This window comes from Embiotoca jacksoni, unplaced genomic scaffold (assembly GCF_022577435.1).
Source record: "Embiotoca jacksoni isolate LCO1_2020_lvr unplaced genomic scaffold, fEmbJac1.0.p SCAF_2, whole genome shotgun sequence".
Taxonomy (NCBI): domain Eukaryota; kingdom Metazoa; phylum Chordata; class Actinopteri; family Embiotocidae; genus Embiotoca; species Embiotoca jacksoni.
Window position 1 is genome coordinate 22,393,114 of NW_027185340.1, and position 18,929 is coordinate 22,412,042.

At 41.2% G+C, this 18,929-nt stretch overlaps 1 protein-coding gene across 1 annotated transcript in view; it reads right to left on the reverse strand.

Moving 5' to 3' along the window:
- man1a2 (mannosidase, alpha, class 1A, member 2) overlaps positions 1-18,929 on the reverse strand; it is a 150,993-nt gene that overhangs the window by 53,651 nt on the left and 78,413 nt on the right. Inside the window, exon 6 of the mRNA XM_069155072.1 lies at positions 7,215-7,295. Coding sequence (XP_069011173.1) covers positions 7,215-7,295 — 81 coding nt within the window. The remainder of the gene's footprint in view (positions 1-7,214; positions 7,296-18,929) is intronic.

Below are 18,929 nucleotides of genomic sequence, written 5' to 3' on the forward strand. Positions count from 1 at the left end.
CCCTTCAGCGTGAATGTACCAACACTAATACGAGCCGAGTGCCCGGACTGCTATTCACAGAGAAGAAAACTGAAGCTGTGAGCGACCTGCCGGAAGGACACTGCTGCAACCTGCAGTCTTCAAAGTTTTACCAACACATCTGTAGAAACATCTACAGAACAGAGTTTCAGGATGACGTGTGATACCGACCAAATGTCAGTACTGAGACTGCAGCTGCTGGAACGAGGATGGTTAAAACAGCAGTGTGCTAATGAGGCGCCGGTATTAGCAGAACAAACTTGACAAAACTTCACACACCAAAATAGCTCAAGAGGAAAAAGCAATACAGACCAAACTTTGTGTTTGATTCAAAGAGCTTGTTGTTTTTTGTTTGTCAGGTTTCTCTACCTGCCGGTGAAAGTAGGTGACTTTGTAGATTCATCAGTCGCTGTTCACAGTCGAGGAATGAGGTATCCTGAAGCTGTTTTCTACTTCCAGATGAGTTCAAAGTTAATTGTGGGGTAAAAATCCCTCAAAAGTAAAGGTGTGATCACAGACACAAAAAAACATCAACAATTCATTTCAGAATAATCCTGGAAAATCCCTACAAATGTCATAAATTACCAGTTTTCTGTTTCATGACACTTGTATTATCCAGAGAGACTCAAAATGTGTGCAACATTTGAAAGGTCAGCAGAAATAAAAAGGTGGCTTTCAAGTCCTACATTTATAGTACTTTAGATAATAACAGCGGACTGAGTCCCTTAGCTTCCCAAGATCGTTGGATAAAATCACTTTTACAAGCCATTAATATTTGGTTCGACTGTCTACATAGACATCAGACAGACGTATTTGTCTAAAAATGACCATCCAAAAAGTTAATGAAAAGAGAGCAATGTAGGGAAGCAAACGGGACAAAAGAAAACTAAATATGATGGACAGATGCCAATGGAAAGGAGAAAAAGAAGGAAGCTCAATGAAGACAAAGAAACCGATGGATGAGGAGAAAGATGAAGCGGTTAAAAACAACAACAACAAAAAAAGTAAAATAAGAGTGAAGGGAAAATGGGGAGAGGAAAGTAATAAAACACAAGAGGATAATCACAAATGAGAAACAACAAACAAGAAAGAGAGGACAAGATGGTCAAAATCAAAGAGGGGGAACATACAGTGAGAAAGTGAAAAACAAAAGAAGAAACCGAGGAGAGGGAGAAGAGAAAAGACAATGAGATAAGTTCAGACAGGTGGTGAGGAGAGCAGAGCAGAAGACAAAGTGTGAACAGAGAGGAGAAGGTGGTGAGGACATTAGAGGAAGAGGTGGAAACAGAAGGAGAGTCGAAGAGAATAACTGGGGACAAACAGAGGAGTAAACACAATCCATCACTGTTGCTCTGTTTCCACGCCAACAGCTCCTCCTCCTGAATGCTGATCTCAGATCGCTCTCTCTTCCTCCTCCTGCTGCGACTGTTTTTCTGTCTCCATCTCTTTCTTCCATCACTCTCTTTTTTTCTCTGTCCTTTATTCAATCTGCGTGAGTGTTCTCTCATTGATCTCTATTTTTTCTTCCTGTCTGTTCAGTGTGTTTGTGTCTTTACGTTTTGTGACAGACACAGAAAATAACTACACAAATAAAAATAAATCTGATGAGGTTGTCTTTGGCCTTCTTCCATTAAAAAGTAAATTATGTCTGTGCTTCATTTTCTTCGGTTTAGGTCTGGCTATTTTACCCGTACTAGTGCTCATACCTTGACTACCAGTTCCTGAACGATACTTTTTTCTTTAATACTAATGGTATAAAGTTTTCATGCCGTTTAGAGGGGGAGAGTGTAACCTGAGACACTTCCTGTAGCTATAATTTACACACGTGATGAGATTTACTTCAGCATAAACACAGCTAAAGTTTAAGCATTTCAAAATGTGGATTAGGTCTTGGTGTTGAAAGTTTGTACTGAATGAAAAGCATGTTTTTGATACCAGGTAGCATCGCAACAATTCAGTCGGTGACATTGAAGTAATGAAGCTCAGTACCCAGCCCTAAAACTGGTTGGTCTTATAAAAACATTGTTACCTTCTTAACTAATATTTTTAATCACTTATATTATTTTTGATTTCAACAACAGCTGTTTGCAGGTTTGAAAATGTGCTTCCAACCTAACAAGAGCCTATAAAAACATCATTTGACAACCTTGATAGTCATTTGCTGAAGAGTAGCCGCATGTCATCAGGAGTAGGGAAGTCAAAGGTGAGTAACGAAGGGAAGAGTAGAAACCTCATAACGCTCTATGTGACAGGAAGCCTCTCCAACACCAAACCCTTATTCAGTTCAATCATCTCGGTCAGACTTGACCTGAAGCTGCAGTGGACTAAAACGTTTGGACATGAGACCCGGACAACAAGTTTACTTTCAAAGCCAACAATCTGAGACTGGATGACATGAACAGTAGAATCCCTCTTAATGTTACGTCATCTGATTTCTGGTTGTTCATGTCAACATTAGCTGAATATTCTAGCTAGCTTCATTTAACTCATGTCATAGAACAGTCATCAAAAAGTAAAATAAGATGATCCACATGCAGAAATGAAAGTCAACACCTTTACTGCAGAGTACAAGCCTTTCACTTGTTTTCTATTACTGTTGATGAGGGGAATCCAGGTGCCTGACAAAATGGTAAAACTCAGGAGAACTGCACAGAACGAGAGAGCGGATGAAAGTCAAAGTGAAACACTCACCTGAAACTGGGTTTCATTTGAAGCGCAGTATGCATACTAGGAAGTTAGGCTATGATCTATGTCACCCTCATCAGGATAAGACTGATAGCTGAGGTACCAGCGTGCACGTTTATGTACTCACTGAAGTTAAAAGTGAATATAAAAAATAGAAGGGAGTACTAACAGGGCAGATATTTTTACAGAAGCGGGCAGTTTAATGTCGTTATATAGTTTAATACAGTTACAGAGCCATTAAAGAGCCATCGAGCTGTGCTAAGTTACCTTGGGATTTCTCCAGTGGCTGCAGTTATGTTTAATCATCCAACAGTTTGGACTCAGGTTAGTACGAGAAGTAACACATTTATAAATTGTCTGCATTCGTTTTTGCAGCCGTTGGTTTGTCTCATATTTTGGTTCTCTGGTTCTTTCAAGCCATCCACAAGTACTCAACTCCTACTAAAGTAAAAGTACCAATTCAGCAACGTAACAATTCTCCATTACAAAAGTCATGTGTGAAAAATCTTTCTTAAGTAAAAGTACATAAGTATCAGCAGCAAAATGTAGTTGAAGAATGAAACTACAAGTCTGTTTTTTTTTCCCTGACAGATGCATCATTATATGACATCATTAGATTGTTAGTACTTGATGTGTGCAGCAGCAGGTTACTGTAGTAGCTGCTGCTGTTGAAGCTAGTTTCAACCACTTTATACCCATTTTTTTTATTTTTTACTTTTTATGGGACAGCAAGAATCAAGGCTCAAGGGCTGTCAGGTGATTACTGGGAGAGGAAAGAAGAAAAAACAAAGTTCTGATGCACAAATCTGTTTTCGGTGTCTGGACTTTTTCTCTGATGTTTGATTTTTTTGCTGAGATATTAGATCATTTGAACATTTATTTAAATGAAACCACGTTAGAAGTTTAGAGGGAAAAATCACTGTTTGGTGGAGCTGTTAACAACTGAGACATCTGAAAATATGACCTGACTGCACACCGCTCTATGGGAGACATCAGAGGACAAACAGGTTGGAAACCACAGGTTAAAGCTGTAATAATGTGTTGTATTTTAAAAGCTTGTCATATTATCCGTTGTGTCAAACCTTCACCTGTTAAAATAACTAAAGCTTGCAGGTAATGTCGTGGAGTAGAAAGTAGAATATTTCCCTCTGAAATGTGCTCGAATGAAAGAGGAAAGCAGATTTGAATGAATGTACTCGGCTGCTTTCCACCTCTGTTCATCTCCACTGTCATGCTTACATCTAACTGAGACAGATGCTGACAAACCTTTATCCCCTTCCTCCCCCCCGCCCGCCCATCCCTCACTTTATGTTTTTGTTTTTACAGGCTGCCTCTCTGCAGGGAGTGTGCACTGCTTCATATTCATGCAGTTGCACACAATTTCCCCTCCGTGAGAAACCCGGTGACAACCATCTATTCTGCCGCCGGTTGACTGGAGCAGTCGAGAGGGTAAAGTGCCTTGCTCAAGGACACGTCCGGCGAGAGTGAAGAATGAGTCTCACTTGCTTTTCTCCCCCCCTCGGCCATTCATCATCCTCATTCTCAACTCCCCATCTCCTTATCGGCAACAATCACCTCCAAACACCCTCCGCTCATCCTCGCAAGGGTTTCTCCACCCTCTCCTCCGCTCCCTCCATCACTGTCTCTCCTCGGAGCCCTCCCATGCCCCATCGCCCTCCTCTCCCACCACCCACTGCTTCTATTATCACTTGAGTGGGTGGCTGAGTTGGATTTGGGTGGAGGAGGAGACGTTAAGTTTTGCTTGTGAGGCACTTCAGCTTATGTTGTTATTCCAAGTGATTCAGCAAAAATCTCAGTTAATCAATTTCAAACATCCAACCCACACGCTGTGCATCACTCACTGGGGCAGAGCACAGTTTGTTGGATATTTTAAATGTTTGGGGTGTTATTACTGGGAGCACGTCACAGTTGTTGATGGGTTCTAGGAAAACATGTCATCTGCTGAGCAGTTATTCATCTTTGCTGCTGATTTCCTGAAGCTTCTCTGAGAATGTTTAATTTCAATCCAAGTCAAACCGTGAATAAATTAGTTCTTTATGTCACTTCACTTCTTCATCAAAATCCCATTTTATGTCATTATTTATACCCCTCTTGATTATTTCAAACGTTTTCACTTGGTGAGAATACTTTTGTTTCTAAGGAAACACAGTTCAAGTCTGCAATTTATAATTTTTTTTTTTGTTATTTGACAAATCATAACTGGAAAGTAAATGCATCACAATTCTGCTTCAGTGGTGTCAAATTCATGTGAATGGGAGGATCTGAAGTGAGTGAGGGCTGCTCATGTCTAAAAAACCTGGAGAAATATTTGACACTCATCTGTTAAGAGCAGCGCTATTCAACCTCAACAGCAACAGAGCCGGACAGAAACATCACTTTTTTCAGTTAATAGCAACAAATAACTCCTTATGTTAATAGATATGTCCATACATGTACTGACCTAATTAAACGTATCTCTTAATAGTATCAATTTGAGACAGCCAAAGTACGAGATGATAGATAGTATAACCAAGTGCTGCTGGACTCAGTAGGAGGCCAGCTTAAGAGTAACATTATGCAAAGAATTGGCTCCAGTTAGCAACATTAGTAAGATTGCAAGCTACGAATAGTATATTTAGGCCATGTGTCAAGGCCATGTTGTCATGCGTGTTATCTTATATCCAAAGAGAGAATCCTCACTTGCAAATGTACTTTTGAATAAAACCAAAACACATTTAAAGGTGTGGTACACCTGCAAAAAGTTACTGTAACCGAGGTAGAATGTCGTATCTCTCACTGACGCCCGCTGTGCAATCAGTATCGGCTGTCGCTGTGGATTTTGGGCACTTTTGTGCTGGACATGAGGAAGGGAGAGTATGCTGATGGTGAAGAAATAATTGACCCCTCAATTTTACCGGAAGAAAAATAGTCATCTGTGGACAAGGAGACGAACTGAAAAAGGCCCGCGCTTCTGGTGACAGGACCGGGACCCCCCACTGTGCCCATATAGCAGCAGCCCTCCGACCAAGTGGGAGCACATATAGGTGAGCAATCTGTTTCTTGCCAGCTAAAAAAAACAATAACAATAAATTCTTAGGCTACCTAGCATATAGCCTACATAGGCTATAATATAGCCGACAGGATAATGTAGGAGGCTGTGTTGCCTATATATATATATTTATGAATGAAGTAGCTAGATTTCACTGGGATTGTACCTGAAAGCCTACATGTGACAAATGAACTATATTGCTATTTATTCTCTAGTGTCGGCTCAACCAGATCAGTAACAGCTGCTTGAGACTGCGAGAGCGGCGCAGGATGACTGGATGCACGGAGAACCGGGCAACGACCTGGAACCCGGGGGGTCGTCACCTCGAGTCAGGAGGGATCGCTTCTTCATTTTTACTACAGGCCTAAAATGTTGCGTTATTATCAAAAAACATTTTTCTTTTGCGAAAAATGAATCATTTAAATGTGTTAATTATTTTGTTGTTGTTTGTTTATGCATTGAACTGTATTTACGATATTTCATCTGTAGCCGGATAAAACAGTCTGATGCAATTTTAAAGTAAATAAACCCTATAAACTAATAAATCTTGAAAATTATTTTGTCAAATATCGTTTATCATTTGAGGAAAATAGATAGAAATGAACAACTTAACTGCTTCAGGAAACGAGCTCTTCGCGTTGCAGCTGCTGTTACGACAGGAGGTAAAAATGACCCCCGTCTGCAGTTCTCTGGGCTTTTATGTTCGCGGTTCTCGTGTTAATGGTGCACTAAAGGGCCATAATTAAACACAGCGAAGGATCATGTTTGTTAGAGCTCATACTGAAAATAAGTAATTGTGTTTTGGAGCGGTATTTTAGGTAAACTGTATGACTTCAAAGAATAGTTTGGCCGGGACAGAGACCAAAATAAAATGATGATAGATGGTTGCGGAGGTTGTGCTGAGCAGATATTTGATGTATTTGCTCCCGTTATAGAGCGAACACCGCTTGGCTGGGCATGAAAGCTGGGATAGATGGGATCGTTGGAGAGAAAGAAAAGGAGAGAAATAGGACAGAAAATGGATGGTTGGATTTAAGTTTCACCCGATTCTTAAACAAGAAACTAAATCTGCCTGCCGGCCTTAACGGGAGCAGAGCAGAGGAGGAAGAGACGTAAAAAAAAATGTGCATGAATGTATGAAGAGGAGGAGAAAATACGGGAGGATGGAAGATGGAACGAAATATTCTTTTAAATCTCTTTCTCCTCTCATCACTCTTTCATCTCACCCCTTTAATACAGGTAATAAAAACACAAACCAACGTCTCAACAATCTTCACCAATTTCTAATTTTTGCCATCTCTGTGATCTTCAGCACGAAACACCGGAGTTCATCAAGTTTCCGACAAATGCAAAGATGCTTCTCACTTGTAATCTCACAAACACACACACACACACACACACACACACACACACACACACACACACACACACACACACACACACACACACGTGATGTACTTACTTCCTGTCCAGACAGGTAGTAGGCAGCCAACAGTCCTCCTATGAAGCGGATGTTGACCTCAAACACTGACACCTCGGCATTCTGGGAGAACAAAGAAAAAACATTGGAATTCAAAATCAAAATGCTTAATTTGTCATTGTGTTGGGTTTTGCAATATTCACTTTCATCTTTTAATTTAATTTGTGTCATATCATTTGATAAAGTGTTCCTTTCAACAACATGAAAAAAAGCATGCAGAGTAGGCAAACAAAAAAGAAGAAGCCAAACCACCAGTAATCTCTGCTTTATATCACCTTTATAGCTTTTTATTTCACAACAGCTCAGCGTCTCAGACTGAATCGCCTTTTCACTCAGAAACCCAAGCAGATAACTCAAGTAACCGAAAACCTCCAGCAGCATCTAAAGCAAAATACTCCTCCTACTTCATAGCAGAGTGTATAAATGTCTGACTTTGGCTCAGTCCGGAGATAGTATAAATCACAACACATGCCAACATGGCTTTTTGGCAAGACTTTAATGCTGATGCACACGACCTGTAGCACGATCTCCATCACCGTGCAGCTGAAAACGCAAAGTAGGACAGAGACCGTGGCGGCTTTGAAACTCCACTCCGAAGGTAATTTGTATTTCTAAACAAATCCTGCATCAGGCAGGAACATTTAAAAGCAGACTTTATCCCAGTGGAGTACTTTGCAAGTGAAATAATCAACAGAGAAAAAGTAATTCATGTTGAACTCGTACATTTCTCTGTGATTGACAACATCCTTGATGACAGGGCGACTGTGATGGAGGACGATTACTCGTCTGGAACACGTTGCAGCCCACTACATTCAAATGATGAGAGCTGCTTGAACATTATAATGAGACCTTGCTCTGAAATGTTCACATTAGAAATGAAAACACAAGAAACGAGGACTTAACCTGCAGTCTGGTTGACCTCGGTTTATAGCACATGCACTCCAGAGGGGGACACGGTGGACTGTGTCCTCGGATCGAAAAAAAATAATTGCAGTTTACGCAGTGATCGATTCTGTTCCCTGATGAGATGACCGTGACGTCCAGTCAAGAGGAGATGTTGACAGACAACATTCAGAACCCGTTTCGACGTTCAGCCGTGACACTCGTGTTCATGATTCAAAACTGGTGGTCGTAGCGGTTTAACGGCTTTATCTAACTTTGAATTCTTTCAAAGTTTCTCCCTGCATCTTACCATTAACACAAAGAGCTGTTAGATATTGTCAGATATCACCAAGCGCCAACCAACAGTGACGTCACCCGTTGGTTTGTGAAAGGGCGTGATGAAGCCTCGAGCTCGGATGTTGGCGTCGCCATCTTGCTCGTTCGGAGCGGTTTGGACCTGGAAGTGACCAAATTTGGGCGAATCTATCTGATTGGAAACCTGACGATACTACGTCCCGCCCACCGATAGCCGTGACCTGACTGCACCACAGGCCTGTCAATCATTCAGACACGCCCCCAAAAACAGCTTTCTGAGGCTTATTTTTGAATTAATGACGGATTATTTTCAGATGGACCGCTGATACGAAGGAGTGACTTTTGCTAACAACACAGAGATAACTGGTGGAGAAATTTTATTGACGTCAAATTTCATGAGAGAAGTTGAATGGGAGTCAATGGAGGAGAGGCCTTTTGGAGGCAACCTGCAGTGGCACTCGGTGGTATTGTAGCTTAAGTCACTTCCACATCGGCCTCATTTGTGAGACCCAGAAGCTACGAACACTTTTATATACATTCTATGGATATTACTGATGCTGGGAAGCCTTTCCATTAGAACTGGATATGGATCAGCAAGTCACTGTCGCTCCCCCCACAATGATTTTCTTATCTAAAGTTGACTGTATAATGTTTACAAAGGGCAATGAAACCGTTTTGATATTACTCCTGTTATGCGAAAACCCAGCGCAGCAGCGTGAAGAGCACGCACCAGGAGGAAGAAATAACCTCTGTGATTATCAAGTATTCCAAGTAACGTCACTTGATCAACCTCAACACCTGAGTTTCACGCTACTGGTCCGGAAACATCGTCGATTTCACAATGGACTTGAAACTGGAGCGTCAAATTGTTGGAGAACAAAAAGAGAGCCAGCTCGGTTGAGTAGGGGCGGTGGGGAGCAATTCTTGGGTGACTGAGGGTAAGCGATTCGTGAGTTTTCAAGCTGCTGTGAGCGAGCGTGTTGTCATGTTGGAGAACCAAAGCGCCATCACGCCGCAGTTTAGGTCGTTTGCACCAAACATTTTCCTTCAGAACGAGCGACTTAACTTGTGGACTTGCTCACAAAGGCTATCGCTTCCCCCTGCTCCATGCACGTCACAGTGCTGCGCTGCATTCAGATGCAGTTGTAGCGCACGGTGGGTTTCAGTCTGGAAATCTGGTGCTTCCTCTGAATATCACACCGCCCCGTCTCAGGATCTGGTTTGAGAGTAGCAGGTTGGATTTTGGCCTCTTGGTCGTAACACGTCTGAATCCCTCCTCAAAGTGGATCAGTCACTTGTGCGAGTGTACTAACACTTTGTTTCTGGCCGTCACTGTGGTTTAAGCAAAACACAACATGACTGCAGCAGCACTTCGATGTGACCTTGAGTTAAAATGGTTTTCCACAGTCAGGATGTGTGATAATGTACAAGTGTCACATGCAGCTGTGTCCTGCGTCAGACTCTATGTGTGAAGTCGAGAGTGTTGAACAAGGACTGCAGAGTGCTTCTCATCTCCACAGCTTCTCCTCCACTGTTGTGGCCTTTTTGTCCCTCCTCAATGTTTTCCTTTATTTTAATCATCTGTCTTCTGGTTGTATGTTTTTTTGCATTTGCTCTAAGGTATTACAGGTAAATGCATTTGCAAATGGTGGGGCAAAAATGAGCACAGCATAAAATGATACTACTGGTAAAAAATGTTGCCCCCGGTATTATTGCAAAAAAAATAATCATATGAAATAGCTATTTTAAACCAATAACAGAAAGATAAGTGAGCAAACCTTTTTTAAATAATACACAATAGCCCTGATATATTATTTCAAAAAATTGAAACTACATATTCGAGCAGCTTGAAATATTCACTAGTCTTAAAGCACGTAATAGGACAGCATATAGAAAAGCAGGACGGGCTTTTAGTCGCGAGGTGGATGCAGTTACGGGATGCTGTATTGAACATGATGAGGGCTGGGAGGCTCTCATAAAGCTGACGGCCAGCTTTATTCATCCATCTATCTGAGTCCCTGTCTGTCAGTCAGCCTCACTCGTTCACCATTTACAACTGTGGTTCAGGAGCACAGACCCGATGAGCAGCACAGCTATAAAACAACCCTGATTTAACAGCGCCTGCAGGGAACACGGATAGGGCAGCGAGGGATTACACAGGTTGTGCAATGAAGCGTGAGAGCGGTACGGGAAAATAAGTTTTGATTTAAATCAATGATTTTGTCATGAAGTCGCACAGCCAGACGGAAGAGTCACTTCACTCTCGCGTCTTCTATCATAAGATTTCTCTGAAAGAAAAACTGTAAGTGTCCTCCCATTCTGTCTGCATCCTTTTCTTCTTTATTGATATCTACCACCCATACCATCTCTTTAATAATAAAAATAAAGTATTTAATTCATCATTTTTAAAGACAAGTTTGAAAAAGTGCTTCAGACATAAAATCTGAAAATACAATTTATAATTAGAAATTAAGCATCAGGCAATTAGAAAATAACATCATACATAAAATACATTCAAATCTTAATAATAAATAAAAGAGTGAAAAAATAAAACAAATCGGAAAAAAAACTATAATGGTATATACTGTAAATGAGTTTTTAAAAGAGATTTGAAGGAAGACACTGAGGTCGCCTGTCTGATTCCCAGTGGAAGGTTATTCCACAATTTTTTGGGGCCCTTCTGCCGAACACCCTCGCACCGTCTGTGTCGAGCCTTGCCTTCTCTTCTTTGTAGAGTTTCCTGTCATAGCTGAGTGGTTATTTTAATTGGATCCTGTCACTGCTGTAAAACTGCCTCTTCCTGAGGTCATGGCTATATTTTGATAAATGTAGAGTCGGAGTCACGCGCTTCTTTCAGAAAGCTGCAGGGTCAGATTGTGTGCAATCTTTTTGGAAGAAACACTATGATTATGTCAACTTGCATATTAACTTGAAGATGATTATCCTGACCGACAGGTACTCTCTTATAATTACATATATTATAACACACCCATGTAAACTGTATTAAGGCTTAAAGTTATGCATCATGTTGTGAGGTTCTGTTGAAAGAACTTCATTATGTTAACTCTGAGAAGACTTGGAGTTAAGGTTTGTTGTGAATTAAGGGCAGAGCTGCTTTGAGTGACAGGTCGCTGCTGCTACAGTTGGTTAGCTGCCTGCAAGTTTCAACCCTGGACTGTTAGCCAGAGGGTAATACCAGGTAACACCGGGTCCTTTACCAGGTAACACCAGGTCCTTTACCAGGTAACACCGGGTCCTTTACCAGGTAACACCGGGTCCTTTACAAGGTAACACCGGGTCCTGCACCAGGTAACACCGGGTCCTTTACCAGGTAACACCGGGTCCTTTACAAGGTAACACCGGGTCCTTTACCAGGTAACACCGGGTCCTTTACAAGGTAACACCGGGTCCTTTACCAGGTAACACCGGGTCCTTTACCAGGTAACACCGGGTCCTTTACAAGGTAACACCGGGTCCTTTACCAGGTAACACCGGGTCCTTTACAAGGTAACACCGGGTCCTTTACCAGGTAACACCGGGTCCTTTACCAGGTAACACCGGGTCCTTTACAAGGTAACACCGGGTCCTGCACCAGGTAACACCGGGTCCTTTACAAGGTAACACCGGGTCCTGCACCAGGTAACACCGGGTCCTTTACAAGGTAACACCGGGTCCTGCACCAGGTAACACCGGGTCCTTTACTAGGTAACACCGGGTCCTTTACCAGGTAACACCGGGTCCTTTACAAGGTAACACCGGGTCCTGCACCAGGTAACACCGGGTCCTTTACTAGGTAACACCGGGTCCTGTACCAGGTAACACCGGGTCCTGCACCAGGTAACACCAGGCTAGGAGGGAGTTACAGGGTTCAAAAAAGATCTACTCTGTTCTCATGATGAATTTGAACTTTGTACTCTGTGTTAGCTGAACTATAAACGCTGTTTCTGTTCGTCTGCATCTTTGTTTGTGTTCCTACTTCATAAGAACCAAGCAGTGGATATTAAATACAAGTTACGGAAGACTAAGGAAAATCCACACTTTTTTGCTTTAAAAAAAATAATCGTTTTTTTATTTGGATTCCAGCATAAGAACCTTATCTAGTCTGTGTAACATGATGGTGGTAGTATCATGGTCTGGACCAGGACATCTTGCCATCATTGATGCAACAATGAATTACACCAGGCAATTCTAAAGGGAAATGTCAGTGACATCTGTCATTGAGCTGAATCTCGAGAGAAACTGGGTCAATGCAGCAAAACAACAACCAAAGCAAATGAGTTGTTCTCCCACATGATGGCTAAAGAAGAATAAAGTTCATGTTTTGGAATGACACAGTCAAAGTCCTGGTGTTATTCCAATAAAAATGTTGTGAAAGGTCCTGGAGGGAGCAGTCCATGTGAGGAAACCCACAAACATCCCGGAGTTGAAGCCGTTTGGTACAGATTATTGGATCAACAGTTACGAGAGATGTTTAGTTGCATTTATTGCTGCACAAAGTTTCAGGTCATATTGAAGAAATTCACATAGTTTCAACCACTAATGTGCATAAAACCTCATTTATTTTGTGCACAGGTATAACATAGTTTGGCTCAAAGCCTTCAATAAAATATGACGAAACGTGAAGATTTGTCCTTTAAGTCTGTAGAGAAACTATTGAAAAACATGTCATCCAGGCGACTCGGTTAAAATATAAAATTCTGCAACGACCTGTCATTCCAGGTAATAAGAGAGCAGAGCAAACAGATCCGGGGAAGTCACTGTCAAACTTCTTTCTCCTTCAGCTAAAGGCCACGAGGGGAAGGGGAACGAATGAGAGAGGAGGCGTCTGATCATGCCAAATATGACAGCTTTCACTGCGTAGGACCATGAAAGCTTAGCAAGGACATGAAAATGAAACAGCACGGTGGCCATCTTTTCTTTTTTGTTTTTTTGCTTCTCCAAAGAGCGTGAAACACAACTCTGCATTTCTTCTTGACTGAAAAAACATCGTGCCACGGGCCACATTAAACGTTTCCGCCGCACACACTGCAATAAAAATGTGAAAAAGGAACTCCTGTATTAATGAATCCAGTAAATCAAACTTGGCTGAAGTGAAATTGACAGCTTGAATGAATTTATCTCTCCATCTCTGCTGCATCGTGTCTGATCACATCTTCACTTTAACCAGGGTTATTAATGTGTTAGTTAACAGAGTCTATTAATTTGGTGGATCTTTGAGTCTGCCGATGGATGGAGACCTCATGCCGACACATCCTTCATCATCCCAGGGCACGCTGCAGTGCGGGGGCCCAAACAGGATACAGGAGAGTCCCGCAATGACTCACTGCTTGGCTCAACTTGACATGGCAGCTATTTAATCATTCATTAGGGTAAAGCTGGAGCGGGAAGATGTGGTGGTGGTGGGGCGGCATGTGGGTGGCGGAATGGAGGTGGTGGAACATATGCAATGAAAACGTGCACAAATTTGTTAAAAGCATACGAGAACCATGAATTGTTTTTGAAACAATGAACATCTGAAACACAAAAACATTAACAACACGATTGTATTGTTTTTATGTGGTAAGATAATGCAACAAGCAAACATTTCACCCCTGAAATGTCTCTCACCACTAGTTTCTTTCTTATGTGCAGAACGTTTGTTATATTCCACTGGGGCTCCAAGTGAAGTCAGTGAGGTCAGAGAGGTCAGCGAGGTCAAAGGAAAACAACAAAAAAAAAGGATTTAATCTATATTTAATAGAGCAAAAAACTAAAGCTGGGTTTTCTTAGGATTTCTGCAGGGTTTAGGAGCTGTGTAAGCAGTGGTGAGCAGCTATTTGACCAAAAACTAAACATGTTTGCATAATTTTGGACTTGACGATATGTATTCAAAAGTCGCAAAACATTAATAAAATAAAGCTTGAACTGAGTAGATTCAAACCTTCAATTGTCAGTTTTATCTAGCAGCTAGCTGCAGGGACGGGCATGTGAATCAAACATCTTTGCTTTTGTAGGTCTGATTTTTTTATAAATACTATTATTGGACTTTTTAATGACTGAACATTTTTTTCATAGGATTTAAAAAAATAAAATTCAAGAAAAGAATAGAGCCGGCCCTACAATGAGAATCCTCCGTGAAGCTGAGTCCACCTTAAGTGAGCCTTGTCAGGTAAGGCTAATACACTGTCGCTAACTTTGGGCTAACCCCCTTTTCTTTATTCAGCGGGTGGTAAGCAAGACGTGGGAACTTGGTTTGTAGTAGTTAACTGTACACACACTGCACTGCTACGCTCACACAGCTGAACTGCTAACTGCGTACTCTGCTCGGGTGTCCAGTCGTCGGCCTCACAGCCACACACACGCTCATAAACCTACGCATTCAGCATAGTTGTTTGTTTTTTTTCGGTTCCCTGGGCTTAGGTGTTGTGAAACAGCAGGCCGCTGGGCCTAAGTGTTAAAAAGAAAACCCAGTGAAGTGGACAGTAACATTAACAACTCAAACTGTCCTTCATATCTATCAGAGTTTACAGAATGACTCCTTGTATTAAAAAAGAGACTGCAGATGTTTTCCTGTACGGTATCAGCAAAATAACTGGTGCAGTCACTGTTGATTAGAAAACAAATAAACTATGATAGTTTAACTTATCTGGCTCAAATGATTGTTATGTTTAACCTGTTATATTATTGTATGGGAGACGCTGGTGCGTCTTAGCCCGTTAGCCTTCATAACAGCAAGGTCACCAAAACAACTACATAACGTTATCCTGACAGTAACGATGGTCCCTCAGTATTTCCCATACCATTGCCTTGGAGAGCGGGTCGCCCCGGCAACGGGACCTCCCGCCCTGAAAGAAACAAACGACGTACATACTCGTAGAACTGCAGTTACGTCCAATAACTACTATTTATTTACTCAACCTATCCTGCCCTCCCAAGGCTGTCTGCCTACACTAAATACTGTCCTTTAAATGCAAATGGGAAGTATATACCTAATTTAATAACTTCTTTTTTGCATGCTTCACTAATAGGTAACTAAAACCTGATTCAAAGTCAGTCCTAATCATATGCTATGAAGCGATCAAAGGGAAAAAGGTAAAAAACATTCTCCCCATAGAGACCAAGCTTCTTCTAACTGGGATGGCCCAAACAGCAGCAGTTGAGCTCGGTGTAATGTGGGGAACTTGCACTCAAATGTGCACAGACGAGTGATTAAACTTGACTAAGAGTGATGTCTTTAATCTCCTAAATGGAAATCCAGACTATGGCTTTATTCCAGCCTCCGAGCTCTGACTAGAGAGGCTGGAAACGGCTGCACCCTTTGGGTTGAACAAATCTTTGAAATTCACAAGGGCCAAGCTTAATAACACTTTTGCTGTCAATTATGCTGCCAGGCCACTCCAGGCTTGACAAATATTCCTCCCCATGAGCTGGGAAATTACCTGTTTGTAGAAGACCAGAGCAAAAAGCCAGAGTAATGTCATGAACACATTGCTAAGATTTAGCCTGAGCTAGCTGAACCTTTCATGCATGTTACAGCAGATGGAAGCTAATACCGGGATCCCTCACCTAATGCTTGCAGGTATAAGAGCAACAAACCAAGCCATTAACGAAAACATAGCGACCCACCTCCCTCCTTCTCTCACTTGTTAACAGCAGCTTCAAGTCTCGTCCTCTCCTCCCTCTGGTCTCTTCTCTCCATTCCCCCCCTGTGGAACCAAAGGGCTCTCCTCTCCTGCCCGAGTCTTCCTCCTCAACTTAAGCACATCTGCAATTCTTTACTCATCGCCTCATGCGACTGTCATAATTCTCCACCGTTTTCACAAGCCACAGATCTCATATTGTTTGTTGAAAAGCATAGTTGTATTACACTGGCTGCTTCAGGTGGGTAGTTTAGATATCAGTGTGCAAAACAAAACCATTAATTTTTATTAAATTAATCCAAAAGGCTCATTTAGTATGGAAGACTGAAAAAACTGTAAATAAATGACCTAACAAATAAATATGCAATTAGATGCACCAGAATTGAAAAGAAGCAATTCAAAACTAAGCATTATACAGCGATGAAATGTGACATGAATTGATATTTCAGTTTTAACTTGCTTTTATATTTATTTAGCTTTGAATTATTTCCTGTTTATTTACTTTCCCATTTAATTTTCAATTGTGTTATTCATTTACTCATTTCTAAATTTGCTTATTTATGTATTTATATCTGTATCCTGTTCCCTTTGCATACCCCCAAACCATTAATTTCCCCAAACTTTAATATCTGTTATTCTTTTTACATTTGTTTTTGCTTTTCGGCATCATTATGCAAATGAGGGTATTTTCATCTCTTTTCGCCGACTACTCGATCCACATCAGCGTGAATAAATTGCACCGGCCTTGTCCCCACACCGGCTGATTACAAACCAAAAGTGTCTGGTTTGTAATCAGAGGGTCCAAGAGAAAAATAAATAGTCCTGACTGACACTATTACTTTCAGCTTGATTAGCTCAAGGCCTCAGTTCTCTTGTGATTTCCTGACTGGAGGTAATAATATCCGTAGTGAGTCTGGCCACCGGAGTGGGAGAAAGGCACTTATTTGCAGAAGAAATGTAAAAAAACTAAAATTGGGGAAAATGAACACAAGGGAATTAATACAAAGGTAAATAAATACAGAAGCAAGTTAAAACAAAAAGATCAATTAATGTCACATTTTATTAATCAATTAATGCTTTCATTTGTTTTTAAGTATGTGGTGCATTTAATTGCTGATTAATTTAATTATTGAGTCGTTTTTTTCTTTATGATATTATTTTTTTTTATTTTGGCAATGTTGGTTCTCCGTATATTGTAAAATTAATGTGCTGATTTTCATTCCTTGTGTTTCTGTTTTGTTGGGTTTGATGACCATGAAATTCTCTGTTACGTCTAACCCAGCTTTATCTCTGTCCCATCCTTCTCACTTTCTTTCACCGTCACGTCCAAAATCTTGTTTCCTCTCCCCGTCTTTCTGACTCACTCCATATAATGCACCTCATCTCCGTTCATTTTCCGCTCAACCGTCTTCCATTTCAGAAGAGCTATTTAACAAATCCAAACTTTTAATAATTTTAGTAAAGCAGATATAGTCTGATATCATGGACATTTTAGAGATTAAAAACTTTGTGAAGCTCCACAGCAAAACTCTTTAACCTTTAGCATCCAATTGCTGCAGTCACACTTCTTATTCTCCGAGTTATAACCCAAATCAAATCTGAACGTACAAACATTATACATACGTTTTGATTTACACCTACACTTTACATTTTGATATCTGCCTGGTATCTAATTAACTCATTCATGGTTACAGAGCTAGCAGCTGATCAGACATGAGCTTTAATGGGATAATCAAATTTAAATGATTTAAAATTTTAAAATGCTTTCATCCCCAAAGAATAAACAAAAATAGTGACAAAATAGTGGCTCATCCATGTTCCCGTAGGCATTTGTCATGTTTTAGAAAACAGCAGACATGTGGGCAAAAATATGAGAACATTTTTTGTTTCCTAGAATATTCTGAAAATATGTATTGTGTACCTCCTAACTTGTCTTTTCTTGACTTCCTTTTTATTTCTTTCCTCCTTCCCATTTCCATCTCCATTACCGTCACTTTGTTCTTTTCATCTCCTCCTCCAATCTTTCTATTCAACCACACTGAGATTTCCTCGTCCTTCTTTCTTTCACCTTCACATCCAAACGTCGATCCAAAACCTCTTTTCCTGCCTTTGTTTCTGTGCTTCAACTTCATCGACTCTTCACCCGTCCGCATCCCTCTTTCTTTCCTCCCTCTCTCCCTCCCTGATGTTTCTCCGTTCCTCTCATTTCTCCTGCTGCCTCCTCCTCTGTTCTCTAAGCTCTGTTTCTCCACACCCAATGTATCCCTCGTCCTCCATTCGATCTGAGTCTTTCTCCTCCTTCACTCTCCCCATTTTCTCCCTCCGTTCCTCTTTCCGCTGCTCATCCATAGTGATCCGGAGGTTAATTAGCCCTCCAAGTGTCAGGCTCTTAGATCCCACTCTGCTTACCTGCTAGCTGCGCTGTGATTGCCTCGGTGGGGGGGACTAACAAGCCCGGGTGTCAGACTTTGGTGCCAGTGTAAAGTAACGAAATAAAAAAATAAAAAAAGAAGATGGGGAGAAAAGAGAAGGCCTGACAGAGTGTGAACAGAACGATCATTTGGAGAGAAATTTAGGGAACACTGATCAAAGTGGAGAGGGATAAAAGAATAATGACATAATGGGCAAGTAGAGAGAAAATATGAACCGGGGAACAGACTAAAGGCGTACAATATGTAAGGATTATAAAAAAGATGGAGAGAGCGCTATGCCAGGTGAGAAGATGAATGACAAGAAGCACAGTTCGGTGTGAAGAAATGGGAGTGAACCAAAAGAAAAAAGTCATCAGGAAAAAATGAAAAGATAGAATTTGGTAACAAGACAGAAAACAGGTTGGAAAATGATGGAGGGGCGGTGAAGGGGTGCAAGAGGGCAGGAAATA